Source organism: Aythya marila (assembly GCF_965140915.1).
Source record: "Aythya marila genome assembly, chromosome: 10".
Classification (NCBI taxonomy): domain Eukaryota; kingdom Metazoa; phylum Chordata; class Aves; order Anseriformes; family Anatidae; genus Aythya; species Aythya marila.
In genome coordinates, this window is record NC_139051.1 from 20,767,101 (window position 1) to 20,793,301 (window position 26,201).

At 36.5% G+C, this 26,201-nt stretch overlaps 1 protein-coding gene across 1 annotated transcript in view; it reads left to right on the forward strand.

The window, feature by feature from the left end:
* The window catches only part of CACNA2D3 (calcium voltage-gated channel auxiliary subunit alpha2delta 3), a 463,161-nt gene that overhangs the window by 283,181 nt on the left and 153,779 nt on the right, over positions 1 to 26,201 (forward strand). Inside the window, exons 12-13 of the mRNA XM_082768173.1 lie at positions 1,691 to 1,769; positions 9,695 to 9,828. Coding sequence (XP_082624299.1) covers positions 1,691 to 1,769; positions 9,695 to 9,828 — 213 coding nt within the window. The remainder of the gene's footprint in view (positions 1 to 1,690; positions 1,770 to 9,694; positions 9,829 to 26,201) is intronic.

A 26,201-nucleotide genomic window follows, 5' to 3' on the forward strand; every position in this document is an offset into this window, starting at 1 on the left:
ATCAGTAAAAAAAAAAAAGAAAAACAACAACAAAACAACCACCACCACCACCCCAAAACAAACAAACAAACAGAAAAAAAAAACCAAAACAACAAAAACAAACAAACAAACAAAAACAAGGAAAGCTATATAATACCATACAAATCTTCAAAGTTTTAGGTCTCATACCTGAAGTCTCATTATTTCTTGTGTAGGGTTTTTTATCTGCATCCTGGAAAAAGTTTTTTGTTGTGTTGTGTGTTCTATGGCCCATATCAAATTATATCTGTAGATTCAGACGTTAGAGATGAGTAACTGATGATCTTCTTTGCAGAACAGTGTTCTCCAAGCAGTATTGCAGTAGGTATAAAACTGATGCTAATCTTGATCATGAAAAAGCCACGAAGCAGTAATAATGCTAACAAAAAGATCAAAGGAAAAAAGGAAAAGAAAAGAAAAAAAAGAGAGCAGAAGTACAAGTCTATTACCTCCCAGATAGTATGCCATGTACTTTAAAGTTTTATTCTGGACAAACTTGACAAGTGTGATGTTTTGAGAAGAAACGAATAGAGTGTTTGCTAGAAATATCTGATAATGGGAGACTATGACTGGGAATGACCATGATACCCTTCAAAAAAAAAATAATATTTCAGATGTCCAAATTCTATGTCTGAGCTTCTATCAAACCTGAAAGACAAATCCTTAACGCTAATCTTGGATTTAGCTACTTAAGTCAGTTTATTTCAGGGGCTGTGTAAAGAGCATCACATTGCAAAAACTATCATGGAGTTTGATATCAGTGTGCTGTGTTAGTGAAAATCATTTAGCAGAGATAGTATAGGTCAATGTGCAGGTATTTTAGCATTACTTATTGCTGTCCACATTACTGAAAATAACATTAGCTCATGTTAATTCACCCACTCCTGTTAAAAGAAAGTAGCATAGAGTCAGCATACACAGATGAGACAGATACTGTTTTGCAGTAAATACAATAAAGTTGTGGTTGATCTGCTTGATTGGAAGGATTCCTTAACGTACATGTATGTTTATCTGAAGAGAAAAGGGGATATGAGGCAAATATTTTGCATTTGCAGGATCTCTGAACAGATGTCCCTTTGTGTATATCTGCGCACGCACATGCATAGCCCAGTGGCGTGGCTCTTTGCACAGATGCTTTTATCTGGAATTGTTGCAACCCTGTACACGAATCTTCAATTTATCACTTGATGATAGCACAAGTACCACCTGTGGGTACCTGCCTCTAGGCTGACACAGGGACAATGGCATATGAATTTTGAAAACCGATGGGAATTGGCTTGCCTGGAGTTTCAGATTCTTCCATAGTAGTATTTACTATTTATGCCTCTTCTTCCACACCACAGCAATTTTCTGAATTCATAAATGCAGAACAGATTTGCATAAAACAGTGTTTTGTCATGTACTCTGATGGTTTTAGTTTATTCTCACTTATACTTCAGCCATGTAACCTAAACGTTTGTTACATGTCAGATATTAGAAACATCAAAAGAGATCAGCCGTTCTGTTACATCGAACAAAAGCCATATTTCACCATGAAGACATTACTTGCAGTAATACTTTCTTAAAAAGGGTCTATCCATACCTGAACTGCATATCTGTATGGGAAGTTCCACTGTGTAGGTTTTAAGTGGCTGCAGCATTAATTGACTTGATCTCTTCATTGTATTTTCAGGTTCGTATTTTTACCTATCTGATTGGAAGAGAAGCTGCTTTTGCTGATAACCTGAAGTGGATGGCCTGTGCTAACAAAGGTTAGTTAACCTTCAACTGTGAAAGCCTTGCTTTCAAAACTGTATCACTGGGTCTTCCTGAATAATTGACCTGTTTTACAGGTACAGTGCCACTGACAACTAATCAAAGAGGATGGGTTGTTTTTTTCCAGGATGAAAAAAACTTATTTATCCATAGCATGTAATTTAAAATATATTTTCTTTTTTAAAACATCTGAATCTTTTTAAGATGTGGTCTTAAATTTTAGTTCAGAGACCAAACCTTAGTTTCAAATTGGTTGTCCTGTTGTAGCTGTTACTACTTGGTCACAGTTACTTTGGTACCTAAGAACACTGGGTGAGAGTCCTGTTGAGTTAGGCGTGGAATGTAAAACACCAGACATCCTGTCCCTTGAGGAGCTGACAGTGTAATTGAAAAAACGGGTTTATATTCTGTAAGAAGGGGCATTAAAACATGTAAGATGCTGAGATGCTACAGTAAAATGATTGACTAATAAAAGTAAATAAGTAAGAATGATTCAGAGGTTAAAAAAAAAAGTGCACACAAAAAACTAATTACTCTTCAGGTTTTCTCTTGGAAAACAAAAAACAAACAAACAAAACCAAAACAAACAAACAACAACAACAACAACAAAACTTCCTTTGTGCCACATTATATTATGATGAATTGCATCAGGTGCTATCCATTTAGTCATTATTTCTTTAACTACTGTTATGTCCAGCTGATGGAAATTACTTAGTTTGAAGTCTTAATCAGCTAATATTACACCATAATTTAGTTTAAGTAATAGTATAAGAATCCTTTGAAGCATCTTTTTGAAGGCAATTTAATCAACAAAATCTTTTAGCTTTTTAGCCCTGCTGTTCAGATTCATAAAGATCTAAGTACAGAAACTCAGAAATTAGGACCAGGCAATAGAGACTGCCTCACTAGATCATCTGGTCCATGTCTTTATTCTCAGAGGGGTCACCTTTATCATTCTTCAGGACTACTTTGTTCTTTTCAGAGCCATGTTGCTTCCAGTTAGAATCTTACAAAGTAGATCAACTAAACAGTTTAATGCAGCTTAATGACTGTTTCTTCTATACATTTATTTATTTATTTATTTATTACTGTTTAGTAGGTACAATACCTGTTTTCTGGTAGCTTATAATTCAAAAAGTCTTTTACCTCTAATTAGTAAATAAATGATTTCTTACAGCTTTGAAAATCATAATTGGATTCAGCATAAATAGTCATGTCAGGCAGTATGGATTTAGAGTTTTTTCCTTTACAATTTTCAGCTAGAGCTCACCCATTTTCTTTTAGTGAAAGGAGGGATTACAGCGCAGACAGATGAGCAGTGTAGTAAAGCTGGTCTAAAGATTGGCTATATGGCTGGACTGCAGTTTACTACTTGCATGGATGGGCCAAAGTATGTTGTTGTCACTGAGGGTCGATGGCCCTAAAATCAATTTTCCTTGCAGTGATTTTCCCCTTGGAAGCACAACATAGATGAAAGCTGTTTGCAGGTTTTACAGCTGACTGGACTGTGGACAGCAGTCCTTTCCATCAAAAAGGGTCACAGGGGAAATTCATACCACCTTGTATTTAGCTTCTAGATTCTGATGGTGAAACCTTCAACAACATAACTTCACCCCTCCCCTTTTTCTGTTACATTTCTGTGTATAAGTAGGGCATATTTAGAGGGAGTTCACTTGATGAAGCAAAACATCAAACCATTTTAAATACATTAAAACATTCAGGAGCCCCAGTGACCCTCTAGAGTGGTTTGTGCAATTCAGTCTTCTGTATCATGAAAGTGTACATGAAGGAAAAGAATTAAGATTTACTAACATCCTCAAGTGAACAAAAATAAGATTTTCCTAAATGCACAGCATGCATGTGCCAGATTTTAAAGTAAGCACTTACTACCTTTCCCTCAGCAGTCACTTCCAGTAGAAAGCTGTAAGAGAAAGATGGGAGTTAATGTGTTACTGACTAACAAAACAGACAGCATTAAATGCCCCCCCACTCCCCAGGAAATTTCTCTATGCATTAGCAATTTGACAGCCTCTGTTCAGAATGTTTATTAATTACCCAGCATCGCTGCGGCTGGCATATTGCAAAATGGATAAAGGAGGGGATTCATCAGTACAAAGGAGCAGAAGCTGGGAAAGCACTGAAGAAAAAATGCTTTGCATATCAGAGGTCTGACAGTGGCTATCTAACTGCCAGCAGAGGACAGATCAGCCCTGAGGCAAACTGTGCCCCAGCTGTAGCAGTTTATAGACTATTGTATTAGCAGAGAAGAGTTGCTTACAGGAAGCCCCAGTCACATCCATTCCCATTAATAGCATGACCCCAGCACCTCCTGCACTCTGGGCTATTGTGGGGAGTGGCAGGCAGCCAGCTACAGATACTGTTCACCTGCTTGAGAGGCCTCTTAGGAGGAGGGGGTGAATTCTCCATGGGAGCTTTACAGCTGCAGTGAAACAATGAATTCCCCCTCGGTCCCTATGCAAAGAGGATTTTTTTTTTTTAATTCTGATGTTTTATTAGTTGCAATAGTATTGCATTTATTTTACATGGGTCCAGAAAACGAAAAGTGCTGCACTCTGTGTAAAAAAAAAATAAATAAATCATTTGGAGGCATTTTTAAAAGTTCCATGTCTAATGTTGGACATTTTAGAGGAAAGGAATCTATCCAAAAACTGCAATGGACTGTGTAATATAGAAAGGCAGAGCATAAGCATCTGTGTTTAACTACATTGTTATATGTATCTCATACTTGTCATTACCAAATCTTACTCATTTCCCTCACGAGTTTTTCTTGCTGGGGACAAAAATTAGTGCTGACTGCAAGGAGCTCTGGGGTAGCATAATTCACACACCAGAGAACTAAGAAGCAGGTGTTAGAATGCAAAAATTTAAGCACAGGTTTGCTGCTGTTGTTTACATGGCCTCAGCAACTGTGCTCAGAATTTCAGAGCATGTCTTTATCTGATGATAAAACCTTGGTATAGGAAGAGTAAGGTTTTTAAACCCATTTGATCTCTGGATAGGAGTTTAATTTATCAGTGTTAGGAAGCTAATTCCTGTGAGGTTTGACATTTGTTACACACAGTTATGAACACATGAATCATCAACATGTCTAAATGTACCAGGGAAAATGACCTAAGAATACTACCCAATGCTGTCTCTAGCTATGCTATAGTAACTTTTGGTGGAGTTTTCTCAACAGGAGAAAGTCCAAAACCAAATATTAGAACAAGCGTCAAAATATGGGAAAGGTAATTTGTGTAGCTTTTGCAATTCCTTTCTCTTTTCTGTAATAGAGGCTAAAACAATAGGAAAACAACCTTTTATATAAATAAGTAAATAGATGAACCATAAATTCATAAAAGATAGCTAACTTCATATTAAATGACTCATGGAAATGATAAAATCTTTGTTAAGTTTTCCTAATGTGAATTACAAAAGCATGCAAACCATATTTGTAAGGATACAAACCATATTTAAACAGACTAAATCTTCAAGGAACTTTGCAAAGATTGAAAATGAAACTCACATTATAAAATCACATTATAAAAAACCTAGAGATCACATTATAAAAAATCTAGAGAGAATCCATATGGTTGACACCATTTTCATCTAAGACTTGTCTTTTGCATATCTTTAGCAGCAATTTTTACATTTCTTTAAACTTAGTTATTTGAAACTAACCAATTAAAAAGAATAAAGTATTTAACATTCTTTCTTTCAACTTTCCTTCTGTTGCAGCCTGATATATGATCTGTGAAATACAGAAATGATTTATTATTATTTTTTTTTCACACTAAACTCTTTTTCCTCCACTTGCTAACCTTGACTCCTCTAGCTGTCATACTCTCTGTCATACTCTCTGGCAAGGAGCACTGCACAGCTAGCCTGCAACTACATGCATGCCAGTATACACGTGCTGTTTTACCATCTGGCTCCTTTCAAACAGGATGCTCAATGTCACTTTCAATCTGGGCAGAGCCACAAATTTTCATTTGTCTTTGAGACCTTTATTTTTTCAAGTTTGTTCAAAATTGATTCAGAATAACAGAGACTGAATCATTATCTCTGTTAGTCTTAGGAAATAGGGATAAGAAATTGTTCTCTCTATTGTGCAGTTTAGGGATACATTTTGCAAGTACTACAGCAAGAAATGAATACTTTGAATGTAACATGCTGCCTGAAGAGTTTTGTGACATTATGTAAGGTGTTATATCAGATACGAGAAAAGGAATTCTTAAAAACACTACAAGGAGAAATATCTAATGTAATATCCATCCATATTAACAATACTTGTGAATAAACTGCTTAAGTAGGTGTCTGCTCAAGTTGGCTGTTCTTAGTCCAGATGGATCTCTTCTAAACAAACAATAACACACCACCACCAAAAACCCTACAATGTTCACTATTATCAGTGTCTTGTAATGTGTATCAGACTTTGAAGTGTTACCAAACAATTTTTTTCACTTGAAAAACTGACATTAAAACTTTCAGGATGCAATCAGAGTAAATTCCAGCAAGGTATTCTCTATCTGAAAAGTAACTTACAAACTGTGATTAAACAAATTTCCAGGCATAGACAAGTGTTTTTTAAATGAGCCTTTGAGATTTTGAATTTAATTGAAGTATGACATTAAAAAGTGTTAACTAACTGATTTCAACATGTATGGGTGTGAAAGTACTGTTTGATTAAAAATGACCTTGTTATCGCCTTAGATGCAATGCCAATTTTTCAAGCAGTTAATCTGCTCTGACATTTTAGACATTATTTAATATATATTAAGGGAATAAGTACACGTGTTACCACTTTGTTCACTGTACAATACTTAGTGCAAGCAGATCTCTGCTCCATTTACAGTGTTCCATTGCACACTGCTGTAAGAGAAGTGCAAATATTGGCATGATATGTACTTGTTGTGATTTAACCCGGTCAGCAGCTAAGCACCACGCAGCCATTTGCTCAACTTCCCCACTCCCTCTCTGGGATGGGGGAGAAGAACGGGATAGTGAAGCCTGTGAGTTGAGATAAAGACAGTTTATTAAGACAGGAAAATAATAATAATAATAATAATAATAATAATAGTACTATTACTAATAATGTGTATGAAACAAGTGATGCCCAGTGCAATTGCTCACCACCTGCTGACCGATGCCCAGCCTAACCCTGGCAGTCCGGCCTCTGCCACCCTGGCTAGCCACCCCTATATATTGTTCAGCATGATGTCAGATGGTATGGAATACCCCTTTGGCCAGTTTGGGTCAGCTGTCCTGGGTTTGTCCCCTCCCAGCTCCTGCTGCACCCCTAGCCTGCCCGCTCGCAGGACAGAGCGAGAAGCTGAAAAGTCCTTGGCTTGGTGTAAGCACTGCTCTGCAACAATTAAAGCATCAGCATGTTATCAGCACTCCTCTCATCCCAATCCAAAACATGGCACCATTCCAGGTACGAGGAGGAAAATCAACTCTATCCCAACTGAAACCAGGACAGTACTGAAAAGTTCATGAGCTAAACAGAACAAATAATACTGGAGTGGTGATATAAAATTGCATAGAAAACACTGGAACAAAACAATGACTAAGTCTGGTCTCTAAGGGCAATTATGGTTGTCATGGGGACAATTGAAAGTATGTATTTGGTAGCAGGAGAACAGGAGAGGTGAACATAACTGAAGGTCCCCTGTTGCACGTCTCCCACAAATAAATGAGCAGTGTTTTGTGTGCTCTTTCCTTTTAGTGATCTGAATCCTGATTTGCAGACACTGTACACTATTTTAAGTAGAAGGAAGAAAGGCAAAAGGCTTAGTAGTCTACTTTTGCCTCTGCTTTATTTTTCTGATTTTTTGTGAGTGACCTTGATTTTTGAGTATGTAACTTGAGATGTGAACAATGCTGAACACAAATGGCTTCCAATATTGGTTCTCTTTTGAGCTTTCTGAAATGAGGCATACCAGAATTCAGACACTCAGAACTGCTGTAAGGAAAGTGTAGATCACCTGCTGTAAAATGAGGGGTCCACACAGTTCTAGTGTATTTTGAATCCTTGACTGAAAGGTTTATAAGCCACAGTGTGTAAATATATATACATATGTGTGTATATATATAAGTTATAAAGTTACGTGAATAGCTTGTATTGACATTCATTTACACCAAATGAAAAGGATCAGATAGTGAAATATCCCTTATTACCCACACATTTTGATTTGGGAGTCTCAGCAGTGACAAAATTGGAGGAGGCAGCATTTCTGGAAGAGTAATTTAAACATTGCATTTTCTCATAAGTGTTCTAAGGCAATAATTCATAAAATCATGCTATATATGTATTTTTTATTATTTTCAACATGGAACTGAATTCATACATAGAATTCCGCTTTTTCAAGTACAGGTTTCCTAATTAAACTTATGTCAATCAATTTACTCTGTCAGAAAATATTTTCAAAACCTGAGGCAAAAAAAAACCCCACTTGCCTTAATATTATGTTTAGCATTCAGTTAACCTCCTCACATAATACTAGACTTAACAGAAAAAAAAAATAAATAAAATCCTTTAAGTAGAATCCTGAATATTTGAACAGTATACTGTATGCTGTATTACGAGCATAGTATATAGTACATGATGAGTTTGAATACTATACTAATATACTGTGAATATCTGACTTGATAGTATAGTAAAATTGATTATGGGAAAAAACTTTTTTCTTATTGAGTTGAAAATATTCATTAAACAACTTATATGAATTGTCATTTTATAGATCTCTGCCCTTAAGTCTGTCCTTACACTGTGTTTTAATATATACATGTAAATCTATGGCTGGGATGAGATGGAATTTATGTAGAAACATCAGTTTTGTGCTGCACAAATTATTGGCAAATGTACCAAATCAGAAAGTTCTAGCTTTCAGACCACAGAGCACCCTTGCAACCTTGCTAGGCCTGGCCCTGTTTATAATAAACACAGCTCAAAAGTTCTTTCAAGCTGCCAAGTTTTCTGCTGAAGCTTGATACTGCAGCTCCACAGAAGATATGATCATATCAAAAGACTAAAATTGCATCGAGACCTTTCATGAAAATTCCATATTGTTCTTTTCTCACTAAAGGAAATGAATTTATACTAAGGGCATTTGATGCAGTTAAGTAAGGCCTGATGGAACTATAACCTTGAAATTTGTCAGTCCTTTGTAACCCTTTCATGATGTGGGCTCCAGATGCCAAGGTCACTGTGTTGTAAAGGTAATTGACGTCTAAGCAATGGTAAGGAAGTGGTGACAGCTCAAACAGCTGTGGCCTCTGCTGTTCTCAGTGTTCTCAGTTTGTAGGAGATGTTTCAAAGGATTAATAAAGCTGTGAATACTTAGCCAAGCAATTCTAGTTGCAGTCTCCATTCCCGGTGACCTGGGAAAATAACCTATTGCTGTTATCTGAGGTTTAGTAACATTCTACAAGGATGAGCATTTTAGAACATTGACAGCTACTGTTTTGTGTCTGTAGTTCTAATCAGTAATGCTGCTTGAAACCAGACAAACTTTGGATGAGATGTTTTTGTACAAAGGTATTGATACCAGTTTATATTTTTAAAGTGTGCACCATTTAGAAACAAAAAATCCCCAAACTTCTTTACCATCAAGCAACAAAAGTTTTCTGGAAATAGAGAGTTTGGGACAGGCCATGCAGTGATTTATAGTAGTTTTGGGAAACTTGCTCTCCAAGAATGGCTGAGAGTTTTACAGACTTCTTTCACTGGTTACTACTGCTTGAGGGGCTGCTTCTGATAAAACATTACTTCATTGCATTTCTCCTTTGCAAATAAAGAAGCAGAAAAAAAAAAAAAAGACAAAAAAAAAAAAAAAGACATAACGTATCATACTTCTTGTTGAAATCTTCTTTAATTTGTTCTGCCTGGTTTATAACTTCAAATTGTGTGTTTTCACAGGCTTTTTTACTCAGATTTCTACCTTAGCTGATGTTCAAGAGAATGTCATGGAATACCTCCACGTTCTTAGCCGACCAAAGGTTATTGACCAAGAGCATGATGTAGTATGGACTGAAGCATATATTGACAGCACTGTAAGTCTGCATAAGGAAGTATTTAATATAGGCTTACTACATATAATTAGGAATTCTGAGTAAAACTGTTGTGGTAAAAACACTAGTTGTGTATTTCTGTCATTGGAATGCTCCAATTCTATGTGAAAATCATGATTTGATATCTTTGTTACAATCAAATAGTTTGAATTAACTTCAGCAGATATTTATACATTGTAAGTTACATAGAAAAAATGAAACAAACATGAGTCACAGCATCATTTTTGAATTTATGACCTCGGAATGTACATTTTTCTTACTAAAAACAGACATTGAACAGAAATTGATTGGATTGAGTAACCATTTCTTCTATATGTTTTAAACCATGTACATGTAGAATATATGAATAAGTCAGTATAAAAACAGATTGACTAGAATCAATATTTTTAGTATAGAATGGTGGATGAACAGCTAGGTGACAACTGTGATGTCCTGGGGGAAGAACAGCTAGAAGATTCTGCCTTTCATTGTGGATTGACTGGGTGATCTGTTAACAAATTTGTCGCAACCTTCTAATTTTAACTTGATATCCTTGTGAAACATTAGAGTTAAAGCAGAATTTTCTGTTATGCAGTGACTGAGTACACCATCTTTTTTAATATCATTAAGGGTTGTTCATTTTCATGAGTTGATCTAAAATAGCTTTTAGTTTATTTTCTTCTTTTTTTTTTTTTTTTTTTAATCCAATTAAAGTATTTTGGTTTGGTTCTATGTTATCCATAGAACAAGTGTTTGCAGCAAATATCTGTCATGTGGTACAATATGATGCCAAGTATATAATGTAATGAATAGAAGATCACAGATGACTAATGGCATAATTGTTTTCTTCTTTTTCTTCTATATACCTCTGGAAAAATACGGCAAGGCAGGAAAAATGCACCAGCTTTACATTTTTTTTTTTTTTATTAATGTGATTTCTCATTTGTTTTGAAAGTCTGGAATGCTTTCAGAAGATTTAAATTGATGCAAAAATATTAAAAAAAAAAATCACAAAAATGAAACCAAAAAACCGACAACTATGATGTGAATAGTTTTGCTGCATCTTCTCGTTTGTTTGGGTGTTTCCAATTCTTCAGCTGATGCTATTTGTAATATAAAATAAATACTAAAACTGTAGCTACTCAGAAGAAACAGAAACTTGCACGGACATTAAGGTTTTATTCTTTTGGAGCGACCTTACTCATCTCTATTCCTTTTTTTAAGAAGGTGTTAATCCAGTTTCTTCTGTGTTCTCCTTCTGTTATTGATACACAACAGGGTGAGAAGAAAACTACCCCTTTTTCATTTCATGAAATGGGGAGATGACTAAGAAAATCTGTTTCTCATTCACCTCTTGGTTTTTAAATGCTTGAAGTAATCAATGTGTATATGTTAAAGAGAGTTTGTCTTTTTGCTAGAGAGAATAGTAGAGAAAGATCCATGTAATTGGTGTTTTAGTGCAACTCACCTTTTTGCTCTTGGCCTTTGAATCTTGGATTAAAATTGTTGTTGCAAATGAAATTCATCTTTCTCAACACCAAGTTCTTCCTTTTCCCAAGAAAGTACAGAGTTCTGTTTCAGAATTAATTTTACACTTCACTCTCTTTCTGCTTTTTTAGCCTGTATTTCCACTGCAGGGAGGAATATATTCTGAAAACTTAGTCTAACTTTTGGTAATTCTCCCCTAAATTATGGAAATTCTCAGCAAAATGAAGAATGTAATATTATGTTAAATACTAACTGGATGAGAGAAAGGCTGTGGATATGGTCTACCTTGACTTCAGTAAGGCTTTTGACACTGTTTCCCACAGCGTTCTCCTCGAGAAACTGGCTGCTTGTGGCTTGGACTGGCATATGCTTTGTTGGGTTAAAAACTGGCTGCATAGCTGGGCCCAAAGAGTTGTGGTGAATGGAGTCAAATCCAGTTGGAGGCCGGTTACTAGTGGAGTCCCACAGGGATCAATACTGGGCCCACTCCTCTTTAGTATCTTTATCGATGATCTGGATGAGGGGATCGAGTGCTTACCCTCAGTAAGTTCGCAGATGACATCAAGGTAGGTGCGTGTGTTGATCTGCTCGAGGGTAGGAAGGCTCTGTAGGAGATCTGGATAGGCTGCACCGATGGGCTGAGGCCAACTGTATGAAGTTCAACAAGGCCAAGTGCCGGGTCCTGCACCTGGGGTACAACAACCCCAAGCAGAGCTACAGGCTGGGAGATGAGTGGTTGGAAAGTTGCCTGGCGGAGAAGGACCTGGGAGTATTGGTTGATAGTCGGCTGAATATGAGCCAGCAGTGTGCTCAGGTGGCCAAGAAGGCCAACAGCATCCTGGCTTGCATAAGAAGCAGTGTGGCCAGCAGGTCTAGGGAAGTGATTGTCCCCCTGTACTCGGCTCTGGTGAGGCCGCACCTCGAGTACTGTGTTCAGTTTTGGGCCCCTCGCTACAAGAAGGACATGGAGGTGCTAGAGTGAGTCCAGAGAAGGACAACGAAGCTGGTGAGGGGTCTGGAGAACAAGTCCTACGAGGAGCAGCTGAGGGAGCTGGGATTTTTCAGCCTGGAGAAAGGGAGGCTCAGAGGCTTATATAGAGGCTTATCGCTCTCTATAGGTACATCAAAGGAGGCTGTAGTGAGGTGGGGTCTGGTCTGTCCTACCATGTGCCTTGTGACAGGATGAGGGGGAATGGTCGAAAGTTGTGCCAGGGAAGGTTTAGGTTGGATATTAGGAAGAACTTCTTTACTGAGAGGGTTGTTAGGCATTGGAATGGGCTGCCCGGGGAAGTGGTGGAGTCACCATCCCTGGAGGTCTTCAAAAGACATTTAGATTTATAGTTTAGTGATATGGTTTGGTGGAGGACTTGATAGTGTTAGGTCAGAGGTTGGACTCGATGATCTTGGAGGTCTCTTCCAACCTAGATGAACCGCTGTGATTCTGTTTCTCGCTTTGGCAGCAACCTCTGTGATTCTGTTCATACAGCAGGCGTGTGTAGATGCAAGTGCATAGCTCAGAACACTAGAGGGAGCATGGGGCAGGGATGTTGGATGAGAAAATGAAATTAAAAAAAAACAAAACAAAACAAACACAGTGATGTTGTATTCTTGAATGAAGGAACTACTTTAACCCAAATGCTAGCTCTTTTACTCCAAAACAACACCATTTCAAGTTCTGCTCTCTCTCTCTTTTTTTTTTTTTAATTTTTTTTTTTTATTCTTTTGGCTAAGTCTAATTAACATCCCTATGCACATACACACACACATTTATAAATGTCTGAGAGCTCCACTCAGGGTCTTAATGTGTTGGATGGTACAAGAAAACAGATTTAAAACCAGAATACAGTGATCTGCTTAGCTGCAAACCACCTCTCTCCCCTTCCCTCCCATTAAAAAAAAAGAAAATAAAAATACCAGGATGAATTGGGGCAGTCAGATACAAAACTCTGGAAATAGCAAAAAAGGCAACCTTATAACAAACCAGATGTGCCTCTGCCTCAGCTAGAGATGCCTGAGAGCTGTTTTCAGAGATCGATTTCTTAGCCATCTCTAGTGTTTTGGCATTAAAGTGCCACCTAAATGGTCCTTCACATCCCATGGCTTGTTGAGTTTTGCAGGCAGTTTTTGTCCCCGCCTCTCCCTGGCTGCCTCTTCGACCCTGATAGCCAAGAAATAGTGTTTTACCAGAAAACTTAAGTGTTCTTACATCAAGCAGTGTCAGAACAACCATGGCTAGATTGCCAGGACCACACATATGGATGTAATTGGTGTCACTGTGTTTTGATGGAGTATACCTTCCCTGTTCTTTTCTCACCAAATATGATCTGCTGTGCTGTTTTAGAGCAAGCAGCAGTATGCTGGAACATACTAGGTAGGATCCAGCCAGAAACATTATCATTGACTTGAAGTCTGACTCTTCTGACATAGGAGTGATGTAATCTTAAAAACATGTCACTGACTCTCAGAAGAATTTAATAAATTTCTGAAATCATTTGAAGTTAGGTTTCTGGAGAACTGGACTGATCCTCGTTGTACTCTGTTCAGGAAGTTACTTGAGAAATGGTCTTTAGAGGCTATCTTGTGCTAATTCCAAGGTCAGCTTCACAACAGTTGGAGTGTAATTCATGCAGCAGGATGGTAGCTTAGGCACTGCCAATACCATTAGACTTAGATGTTAGGATTTTAAAGCATGTAAATATATCAGCTGGTGTGTAGTCTCCAGATTCTGTCCTGTGATTCTATTTTCAACACCATTCCCTAGCATCAATCTCTTTTCCATTTGTACCTCTCTAGTCAGTAGTTTGATATGCACTGGGAGTAAGCTTAGTTGGATCTGTGCAAGTCCATGGGAAAGAGTATTTGGGGTGTGAAGAGTGAGGGGACAGGAAGATCCTTCTTGATGAAGTCTAATAGAAGAAGAGGCCATCTCGCTACGTGTTGGTGTTCAGCTGAGTAGCCTAGAGGTTGTTCTGTAAGAGTTGCAGGTAGGACAGCCATACAGCAGGCCCTAGATGGTGATATTGCTGCTTTAACATCAGTAGGACCTACAAGTACCTAATGCTTTAGAAAATAAAATACCTTAATGAGTGCTTAAAAACAGACGTGGATTTCTAAATGAAAGCTTCCAATGGCACTTTTTGCTGAGTAGATAATAATTATAAAATATAAAAGTATTTCAGGAGGAACATAACGTTAAAACAGTGAATGACTTCTTTTAAGCATATGTGCAGCTATAGCAAGTCAATATGAATGACAATATTGGAGGGAAAAAGGAAAAGTGCCTGGGCACTGGGATATTACAGTAAACTGATGTATAGAACTAGTCTCTTGGGGATTCTGATAATTATCTATAAAGTAGGGAAGCCCTTAACTCACTCTCTTGATAGTGTCTGGAATGTGGAGAAATGTTACTTTTTTCTGCAGGGAAAAAAAAAAAAAAAAAAAAAAAAAAAAAAAAAAAAAAAAGCCTCCTGAGTTCCTGCTGCTTAAATGCTTACAATTGTCAATTTGTTTATTAACTTGACCTACTTAGACCTTTGCTGACTCTTCCTGGTTAAATCTGTTTCTCATAAGTGTAACTTAGGATATTCTCTGGATCTAATGCACTGTTGAGTTTATCTCCTTCAGGCTATTAGTTTCAAGCTGTGAGCAGATTCAGGCATGCATTATCATGTTGACCCTGCTCAGTTTCCATCTGGAGGATTCCTTTGCATAAAAAGGGCAAATTATTATTTAATATTTTGAGATGACTGGTGCTTCAGAAGTTGAGTTCATTAAAATACAAAAAGCATTCAGAATCGCTACAGGTCATGACTTGTCATAATACGAACTGTGAGTGGTTTTTACTCCATACTCTCCTTCAAGAGTATGTTCATTCTTCATTCACACCATTCACACCTTCTCATAGATGTGCATCAAATTATGGATTTCAGTTTAATTCTACAATTGCTTTAAAAAGAATTTTTTTTTTTTAATCTTTTTAAAAGGATTTTTTTTTTTTGTAAATATTTTCCAACCAAGAGGCTGATGCTGTGCTAGTAAGGCAACCTGTCCAACAACCTTGTTTCCCCTTATGGTGTCAGTAAGTTGTGGTAGCTCCACTGAACTAAAGCCTATTATGCTATTATGCTTGCCTTTTTTCCATCCAGGAGTTTTGAGTGAGGTATTATACTGTTTACTACTTTTCCCATGCACTCAATTTTCTTTGTGCTCAATGCACAGAAGAGCTTTTATGAAGTAACAAAAATTAAATACTACCCTATTTCCACTATCTTCTATTCCCGGAGATACCTTCAAATACTTTTGGTAGCACAAGTTAATTGTGCTATTATAATAAGTATGTGTAATTAGCATTTTTATCATGGTAAAAGGTTCCCTGGGCCTCTATTTCAAAACTAACTTATAGATCGTAGTACTGGAATGCATTAAAATGCATCAGAGTGTTCAGAATGCTCATGTATATCTACAGCAAGTAAATATTGGTAATCACTGCAGAACTGAATGTCAGGAAATGTCATTAATCAGCAGCAGTAAGTTTACACACAGGCAGTAAGTTTTTTTTCTTTTTATGTCAGTTTTAAAAATCAGAAAAGAGTTGTTTTTTTTTTTTTTTTTTTTGTTTGTTTTTTTGTTTTTTTGCTTTTCCTCAGTACTACCTAGGAGTTGGTTACACGATCTAAACTTTCCTTTGTGGTCAGCATCACTTAATCTCTACTGATCAATGGTTCTTTACTAGAACAAGTCAACAACATTGACTGATTCTGAGGTTCCCAAGAAAATTTCCATTTCTTGCTTTGACATTTATTTAAGTGAATTAAATCAGGAAAAGGAAATCCTGTGCTTGGCTATCAGGCATTCCATCAGGTAGGTTTGTTCTTAAAATAAGGTTCTTTAAGCACTGCTTTGTCTGCTATGGATCTACAGTCATCTTTTGACAATATGGGAAAAAAAATTAAAAATAGCCCAGGAAATGCCTTTTCGTCAGCTCTGCAGTCTAAATAAATTTTCCTTTAAAAAAAAAATAAAATTACAATTCTGACTATTTCATCTTTTCCAAGGCTTCTGTAAGAGAATAATTGCAGTTTGAGGATGCACACCATCTGCTCCAGCAATTATGGTCTGCCGTATTTGCACTGGGATCTTACAGGTAGCACTTGAAAAATAACAATGGTGATCAGTGCAGATACTTGTACATACAACAAAAAAATAAACCCCTGCACATATTTATATATAGGTGCAACATACCTTTAGTCTGATAATTAGTGGGTTGTCTGTGGAAATCTTCACTGACAGTCCAATAAAAACAATCTGTGAGCCATGACTTTTATGATTTCTGTGGCCCAAAATTTCCAGTCACCATAATTAAGCATTCTCATTTGCTACTGAACAGTTCTAATCTCTTTGCTTTACTGCTGAATCTAGAAAAAATGAATTACCATTATCAACATTAATTGTTTCAAATTCAGTAAGATCTGTCAACTATCAAAACATAATGAGTGCTCAAGATAGTAAATGTATAAACCTCTCAACTGAATAGAATTAATGCATATTCATTATCTTTTAAGATGCAGCTCAAAAATAACAATGGACATTTTTTTTGTTTTGTTTTTTTTTTTTTTTTTTTTGTTAGCAGATGCACATCTGATTTACTTATGTTAGGCAGCAGGGTGCTAATCAGTGCAAGGAACACTGTGCCACTTTAATTTGAGCTTAGAGCCCTTGCGCACAACACCAGTACAAGAGACATGGTGCAGCGTGTCCCAAAAAAAACACACAATTTGGGAACTGTCCCCCATCCCTGAAATGAAAATCAGGCCATGCACAGGAAAATAAAGATCATAGTGACCTGATGGCAATATTGATACTTTAAGAATATGTGTGCTGTTCCATACAATAAATGCAAATAAGGACATGCATAAGCATGGATACCACCTGTGCCTGTACATGATATGTGTGTGTACCTTTTGACTTTTGAAGTAAACTACTTTGATAAATTATGTTTGCTTTAATCCATTGCTAGTGCTGGAACTTATACTACATGATGGCAATTTTCATTTATTTCATTAAGTGCAGAATATGACTACGGAGAGCTAATTTCTAGTTGTCAAAACCACTAGAAAAAAATGTTGTAAGGAAATAGCAATATTTATTTTAATGAATTAACACTTTTCATGTGTATAGACATATATAGTATTTGTACTATAAAATGCTATACAATATACATCAAAAAGATGTTTAAAACATCAAAAACACAAACAAAAACAAAAGTCATGCACTTAAAGAGGAACATAAAATTTCCTGCTGGGGATGTGGAACATGGAATGCCATCTGTATTATATGGCACTGAGAAAACTGATTATGTTTGGACCTCTATTTCATAGCAGATGGGTTCATTAAATTTAATAGCCTCCAGAGCCTTTAGAAACAGTGTTAAAAACATGTGGAACATGCTGAGACACTTCACTTCTCGCCCCACAGTCATTATAACTCTGGCACAGACTATAAATATTACAGTACTTTATTTCCATTGAAACGGTTTACTATTAAAATTATTTTTCCTAGTGTACATTTGCATGAGAAATACAGAATGAAAATCCTACTTTTTCAGGCTTGAGGTATGCAATTGATTTCTTTAAATGCATTTTACAGTTCTTTGCACTTGGAGGCTTTGATATAGAACTTATTTTTATCTTCTTCCTGCAACATCATCAAGCAGCTGTAATGCCACCACAAAGTTCGGTCTTAAGCAGCTCTGCTCCCAGTGTGGTGCAAGTAAGACAAGCATTATATTAGTGCATACAAATCAGAGCTGTGTTATGTCTTGTCTTCTAGCTTCATGTAGATTCTCTTCTAGTGTTTTATATAATAGGGTAACTTTAACTTTTGTCTCTGTTCATCTTTCATAACTGGAGCAAATAGGCGCTAAATATTTAATTTCAAAGCAGAGCAGTTCCTGCAGAAATGTTTCTTAGAGTAAAAACTCAGTTCTTTCTTAAAATATTCTCAGAATTTGATTACTAAGGGAATATTTCATAGCTCTTTACTTTTTGATTTTCAATTATTTCAAATGAGAACAGGGAAATTTTAGTTATTTAATATACTTACGCTTAGATGTTTTAGACGTTTGTGTTTTGACAATTGTCTAATGTTCTTCCACCTTGCATTTACAAGTTCTAATGTTTAAAGTAATATATTTCTGTTTCACAAATTGTCATATTTGATAGTGATTTTTTTTTCCAGAAAATACACCAGTGACACTATAAATGTATCACATTATTCTCCTACAATGCAGTTCTCAGTAATGCACCATTTCTGTTTCCTTTTCCAGTGAATGATGTGGCCATCCACAGTCTCTTTTGCTGTTTTCTAAGGTCACACTTGTTTTTAGTTTGTTCTGACCTTTTTAATGAAAATTTTCTCCTTCACAACACTGACTCCAATTTTGTCACTGACCATTGCTGATATTATTACCAGGAACTCCAAAACCACTAAAAACCTACTATGGTAGAAGATGTATGACAAGATTAAATAATCATGACTTCCTAATATAATTTACATTCAAAATATTAGGTAAGAGTTACTAGTTGTTTAGAAGGGGTGAAAAGAATAGTGTAAAGACACAGTAGAGGTCAACACAATAAGCAACAATCTGTCTATAAGATCTCAAGTGGGAAGGGCAATAAATGAAAATACACAAGCATGGTCAAATATTTCAAATCATAGTGTTGTCTTCTACAGGGTTCCCCTACGAGTGTTATTTATCCAGATCTTAAAATTTGTAGAGTTCTTGCTTGTGTTTCATGGAAACATGCTTATTTCATGGAAGTATGGGGGCAGTCCAGTATTTACAGCTTGAATAATGTTTCAGAGCAGTTATATCCCTGAAACACATTATGTGATTGAATTTTGGAAGTCAGAGAATTTAGTAAGTTTTAAATGTTATAGGAACACATTTTACTGTTTTGTGAGCTGTAAAGTGCAATGATATTATATTAGGACTTTCTCATGAATTGTTAAGGTTTTCTCTGTTGCTTTTATCCTAAATATGATGTCTCTTGTGCCTTGATTGCTTTGCACCAAATTACTGTTTCTTCTTAACTGATTGGATGTATGTTAAAAAGAATACATAGAATTACAAATGTCTGTAGGGTTCGCCTGCTGGATGTTATCTCACCAGTTACTATATCCAAATTACTCTGCTGTTGAATATATTTAACAGGCATATTCATGCCAAAATGAGTACTGGTCTCATTTGCAGACACCTGCACACTAGAGATAGAGCAGTTGGGACCATTTCCAGCTGTGGTGTGCCAACAAAATACAGCCCCTCTAGGTGAGGGGACAGAAAATGCTTTTCATTTCCAGTATGCATCACAGAGAATTTTTTTGTTTTTACTATGACATAGAAATGAAAATCAGAAGGTGATGTGTCACTAACTAGAGGGAGAATTTGTTTCTAGATTTCCAGGTGTTATGTTGAATCCTACGTTTAGGAAGGCATGTCTGTTGTTAATGAATATAACTACCTAAAGACATTTACATCTGATAACTGTTTGTCTTTGATCTCATTACCTCTCTTCTGAGTGAAATTTAATTAATTTCATAATTGTTGCTATTTGGTCAGATATATTACCTTTTTTCTTTCTGCATTTGCATTTAGTTTTCACATAATAAATTATTTAGGGTGATAATGTAGGAAAGCAATGAATTTAGTGTAATGTACTAAATTCCATCCTTTGATCTCACGTGTCATTCTTTGACTTTCTGGAAGAGGGCGGTGAAGATGATGTATACTTTATCTGCACTGCTGGAGTAAAAACCTGAAATAATAAGAAAAGACTCATTAAATTGTTGCTGCCATTAGACTTTTGCTGTAGTGGCAGAATTCAGTACAAAAATGAAAAGAAGAAGAGAATGAAAGGAAATAATCTTCTCTTTTGTCTATTGTTCTGCAGATACTGAAGTTATTTATAGCTCTCATATTTCTGTATAATCAAGAGACTTTATGTACAACTCACTCATGCACATAAGAAACTATACACATTAAAGTTTTGTTTTTGTTTTTGTTTCTGTTACAGTCATCATGATTAGCATTTATTTTCAAGTAAATTTCTGAAGAAATTATTCTGAATTGCACTTTATTTTACAAGGAATCATAGGATGTTTCCTACTGATGTCCTTGATCCTTGACAACAAGGTGTTTCACCCTTCCTGACATCATTGGAGAAACACGCTGTCAGATCAGATCTTTCAAGCAAGTATTTCATTTAATTATTAGTTCAAAGATGATCTATCCAGTTGGTAAATGTCTGATCTTCAACAATATGAGTATCAGAAGGAGAAAGCTTAGGGCATCTATGTTTTCTCTGGAATTTAGAAAAGCTATTTCACCTGCACTGTTGTCAGATTTTCAGGAGGAATATGTATCCTAAATATGAGTTTACATTGCCAAGTTCTAGGTAAACCATTAAAATCCCTAAGGATTCTATAGTAAGGATTGACACAAAATGGCTACAGAGGCACTCCATCTAAGGGCTTCTGTCATATAATAATAAACACAATAAAAAATATTTTTTAAAAGATGATTACAATACTATTTATTTATTGGCACATAAATGCCACGAGGGAATATGTATTAGAAAGAGTATAGCAATACCAAGGAACTGTCTGACTTACTGAGCTTTTAAATGCCTTTTTGTTCTGTTGTAGTCAACAGCCTCAGTTTTCAATATTGTTAGATTTATTCCAGAATAAAGAGCATTGTATTAAATAAGGACAAACTGCATATTTGAAATTAACTGAGATCATCTAGAAATGCCCTCGACTTTTATCTTCCAGAATAGCAGAATGTTACCTATTGGCCATTAGGTTAAATTGGGTTTTAGGAAGTTTTGTACTTTGAAGTTGTGCAGAATAAAAACAGAAAGCTTCCTCCAAAATAAAATAGCATGAGAAAATAGCTCTTTCTACAGAGTGAATGAATCTTTATAGAGCCTGATGAATTCACCTTGCAGTGTGAAGAGTCCATAAAATGCTCCATGGCTTTTCCAATAAAGTGTGGCTATAAAATTTCAGAGTAAAACTAGAATGGTGAGGTGCATTAGCTACATTCTTATTATAATGGTGTGGAAGCAGTAACTTCCTCAGAACAGAAGTAATGAATGAGAAGAAGCATTGAATAGGACATTTTATCAGTTAATGTCAGCACTATCCAGACCTATGATACCTGCCTTCCCATGAACTGGTATACAAATATTTTTAAAAATAATAATAAAATTTGTTAGATTAGGAGTTAATCCAACTAAGAGATTTCTTAATGTTAGATTATGGAGTATTTATTATTTTCTCAATTCTTTGTTATGATACATTTAAAAAATAATCCTTGTAACAGTTAAAGACTTAAACCTGTCCTCCGATCTTGTACATCTCTTAGATAATGCTATCAGTTACTTTCTGCTCGTGCATGCAAACCTGAAAAACATATTCCTGATTTGGAGACACATGATGGCCACCTTGCTGTGAGTTTTAGCAATAGTTAATTTATTTTCAAAATACACATTGGGCATTTGATTCTCAGATGTTTATACAAAGCCTGAATACTATTTTATGAAGATTCATTTGCTTGGCTTAGGGAATATGCCACCTTCCCTTTTAAAGCTGAAATGTCCATTTACACACATATCCAAGCTTAATTCTTGGCTTTCTAACTGTAGCATTTATGCAGAATTTTTACACACAATTTGTTTCTTCTTATTTTTATGCTGAAATTTTGCAGATGTTTTTTATGATGGATCCCTTGGTGTTTGCCCTTTCATAGAGAAAACTATCATCTCTTGGTAAAAGTGAGAAAAAGTGATTCCCTTCACAGAGATGTTTGAAGCTTTTCATTGAGCAGTTGTGCATAGGCTGCCTTTGCTGCTGCTTTCTGGTGCCCTTTATCAATATCTTCTGTGGATTTCTTCTCATGAAATTAAATTGTGCTAACACTTATTTCTTTCCTTTAAAATGCATCCTCTATTTTTTATCAGCTAAATCACCTTATGAGCATATGGTATTTGCCTCATTATACCCTCCAGCAGACTGCCTTTTTCAGAGCAGTTCTGGGCCATTGGCTTACTGATATCATGGTATTTTGTGGTAGCTAAATAAAAGTCTGTACAAAAGTTTTCCTTCAGAAATGATAAATGGGAAAAGAAGAATAAAATGTAATGCATTATCATAATGCACAATCCCCAGCATAGCAATGAGTTTGGGACAGGTAAGAGTGAATAACAGTTTATCATTTGTATCATTAATGTTAGGTTACAGGCATGGCAGATTGTTCCTTGTATAAAAACATTCAATATTTTAGTTCTAAAAGAGAAATTATTCCAGCACTTTGGTCTATACTGTATTTGCATCAGATTTCTAGAATTAGTCGATTTCAAAATACTTTTAGAAGGACAAATGAAACAAAAAACATTGAATCAGATGATCTTAGACATATTTTCCAACCTGATTCTATGAATCTATGAAAAAGAAGCTTAAACTTGTGTTGCTTTAAGTATTGTGAATGGGTTTGGTCAGTCTTTTGATGTTGGAGTATGTTTTTATAAAGAATCGAAGTCTTTTTAGTATCAGCCTAGCCTCTGACACAAAATGATCTATAAATCTTTTAAAAGTCCAGTTTTGCCTTCATACCTGTAAAACAAGAAAATGTTGACTTCTACAGGTAACGCTGACATCAAGTAGTTTAGGATCTGTTTCTCTATTGCATGTTTTGTTTTCACACTCCAAACTGTACTGATCTTGAAATGATGCTGTTTGCATCTAATAGAGTAAAATCTTACAAAATACACGTGCCACAAGATTATATTGAATGTCTGATAGAAATTGTGCTTAATACAAGCTTTTAAAACTAGGGCCTAACAAACCTTCATTATACTATATAGTAAAATTACTATATGTAATTGAGTCCTGTTAGGTTGTGAAGATTTCAGCAATGGAGAAAGGTTGGGAATACTGATTATAGCAAGCTACTCTAAATTGTACCCCTGAAATGGCTGGATTGATTTTGAGAACTATATGAGGAGTGAGAGAAAATGAAATCAGAGTATTGCTAAACCCTCCACTTTTGGCAGAGCAGTTCACTGAACACACAGAAAAAAAAATGGTACTATCCAAAAAAAAAAAAAAAGATGGAAAAAAGTGTGTTTGGGGATAATTCAGATGTGTTATTCCTACATCCATTCTCTTTCTAGAGGATGTTGGATGATTACAAAACAGACTACAGAAAATCACATCTGTCTTAGAAATGCAATCTCATTTAATGCAATCAGAGTTACATACTAAAAATCATAGATGCAATTAGTAAGTGTAAGTTTTAGAAAAAAATTCTGGCTTGCTTTACACATTCATTAAGTTAAATACACTTTCATCCCTCCTCAGAAAGTGGATATCTTCAGATGTTGGTCTTGCAATCATATATGAAGCAAATAAGATTTAATATACAGCAAGATCAAAAGCCTACAGAATTCATTGAGAGATACTCATTGACACTAATAGGTATTGGATAAGACCCTTGTTTCATTTTGCATTGAGGGTTGAGGATTGCATGGATTTTGTGATGGGAGAAAGAGGATATGTCTCTAGCCTCTAAGAGTATTTGTGATTAAGAAATGTTTTTTCATTTCTGTCAAAGATGGATGGTCACATATGCGAGAATAGATGAATTCATATGTACATATGCACCTACCTTCTGAGGTGGGATCATTTTTTCCTTTGCCCTTTCTCTCCCTTCCCTTTCTCCCTTTCTTGGTACTTCAGAACAAATCTTTATAGTACAAAGACCTTTCTTTTGCTTTTTTTCTTTGAATTACAGATATGACTTTTCAGCTCCGATTTTGCTACAGTGCAGTTATGTTTCTCTTACTAGAAATATTTCTCTGGGAGGGATGCTCATGCTATTATCTGTCAACATCTTAGTGTTTTTTTTCTAAATGTCTCATTTAGAAAATAATTAACATTAGTAATTAAAATGAAACTATCTGTTCTTCTAGAGGTGGTACGAATGATAATAAATTTTAAAGAGAAAATAAGGAGAAAGAGTCTAACCATATAATATGATTCCATTTTACATGGATGAAAAGCAGTTTTATACATCTGACAAGTATGTTATATATCATATAAAGATGAAATTTTAGAAATTCTCTTGTGTGTGTAGACAAAATGAACACTGATTTTTTTTTGCTGGATAGTATAAAACCTCTTGGATGCTTTTAAGGATGAACACTAGAGTGTGTGGTTAACTGGAATGTAATGTGAGGGTGGTTGTTTTTAACCAGACTTCAGAGATATGATCCATTTCTGAGTCCTTTCTCAGTTTCTAGCTCAGTTTGCTTCTGCACCCTGTTTTGGCTTCCCTGGTTATTCTCCTGTGGTGGTTTAACACCAATGGGCAACTAAATGCCACCACGCTGCTTTGTCACTCCTCAAAAGGACGAGGGAAGAAAATGTGTTGAAAAAAGCTAGTAGACTGAGATAAGAACAAGATCACTCATGAGTTATTCCTCAGTTATTACTCAGAATAAATCAGATTAATATAATTTATTGCCTCTTAATAACAGACTAGTACAGTGAGAATGGAGCTTAAAGTAAACTGAAACTACCTCCTCTGCCCTGAGTGCTGTGGAGGAACAGGAGCTGTGGTCAGTCTGTAATACTTTGCTTCTGCTGCTCCTTTACGTTCACTCCCTTCTGCTCCAGAGTGGGGTCCCTCCCATGGAATGCTGTCCTTCCCAGGCTGATCCTATGTGGGTTTCCCACAGACAGCAGCTCTTCAAGAACTGCTACAATGTGGATCCATACCACGGGTTCCATCCATCAGGAGCAAACTGCCCCCACACGGGTCCCCTGTGTGTGGCAGCACCCCCCAGACCCTTTGTTCCTGCATGGGCTCCTCTTCACAGGCTGCAGCTCTGGCCTGGGGCCTGCTCCTGCTCTCCATGGGCCGCAGTCTCCTTCAGGCTTCATTCACCTGCTCCACCGGGAGCTCCTCCACAGGCTGCAGGGTGGAGATCTGCTCCACTGTGGTACTCCCAGGCTGTAGGGGGACAGCCTGCCCCTCCATGTGCTTCTGCATGGGCCTGACATCCCTTCTCACTGGCCTTGGAGTCTGCGGGATTGTTCTTCTCTGTTTTCTCACTCCTCTCTCCCAGCAGCATTTTTTTGCTTTCTTCAATGTGCTTTCTTCCAATGTGCACAACCACTGTCACTCACTGGCCTCGCTCTGGCCAGCAGCAGATCCCTTTTGGAGCCATCTGGAGAAGGCTCTGATCTAATACTAATACAGGGCGCTGCTCGAAGAGGCCACCTCTGCAGTGCCTCTTGCTACAAAACCCTTACACATAAGACTAATACATCTCTTTGTATGTCTAAAAGCTTTCTGAAGGGCTACTGTTTAAATGTTCAGGATAAATTTGCCTATAGATTGGAGCTGAAAAATCCTGGGCCTACAAAAGGGATTAAAATGGTTATCATATATAAGGAAGTTGCAAGGCAGTGCAGGGACAAAATTAGAAAGGCCAAAGCTCATCTGGAGCTCAATCTGGCTATTGCCGTTAAAGATAACAAAAAATGTTTTTATAAATACATCAATGCAAAAAGGAGGACTAAGGAGAATCTCCATCCTTTACTGGATGCAGGGGGAAACTTAGTTACAAGAGATGAGGAAAAGGCGGAGGTGCTCAATGCCTTCTTCACCTCAGTCTTTAGCAGCAAATCAGTTGCTCTCTGGATACCCAGTACCCTGAGCTGGTGGAAGGGGATGGGGAGCAGGATGTGGCCCTCACTATCCACGAAGAACTGGTTGGTGACCTGGTACGGCACTTGGATGTGCACAAGTCGATGGG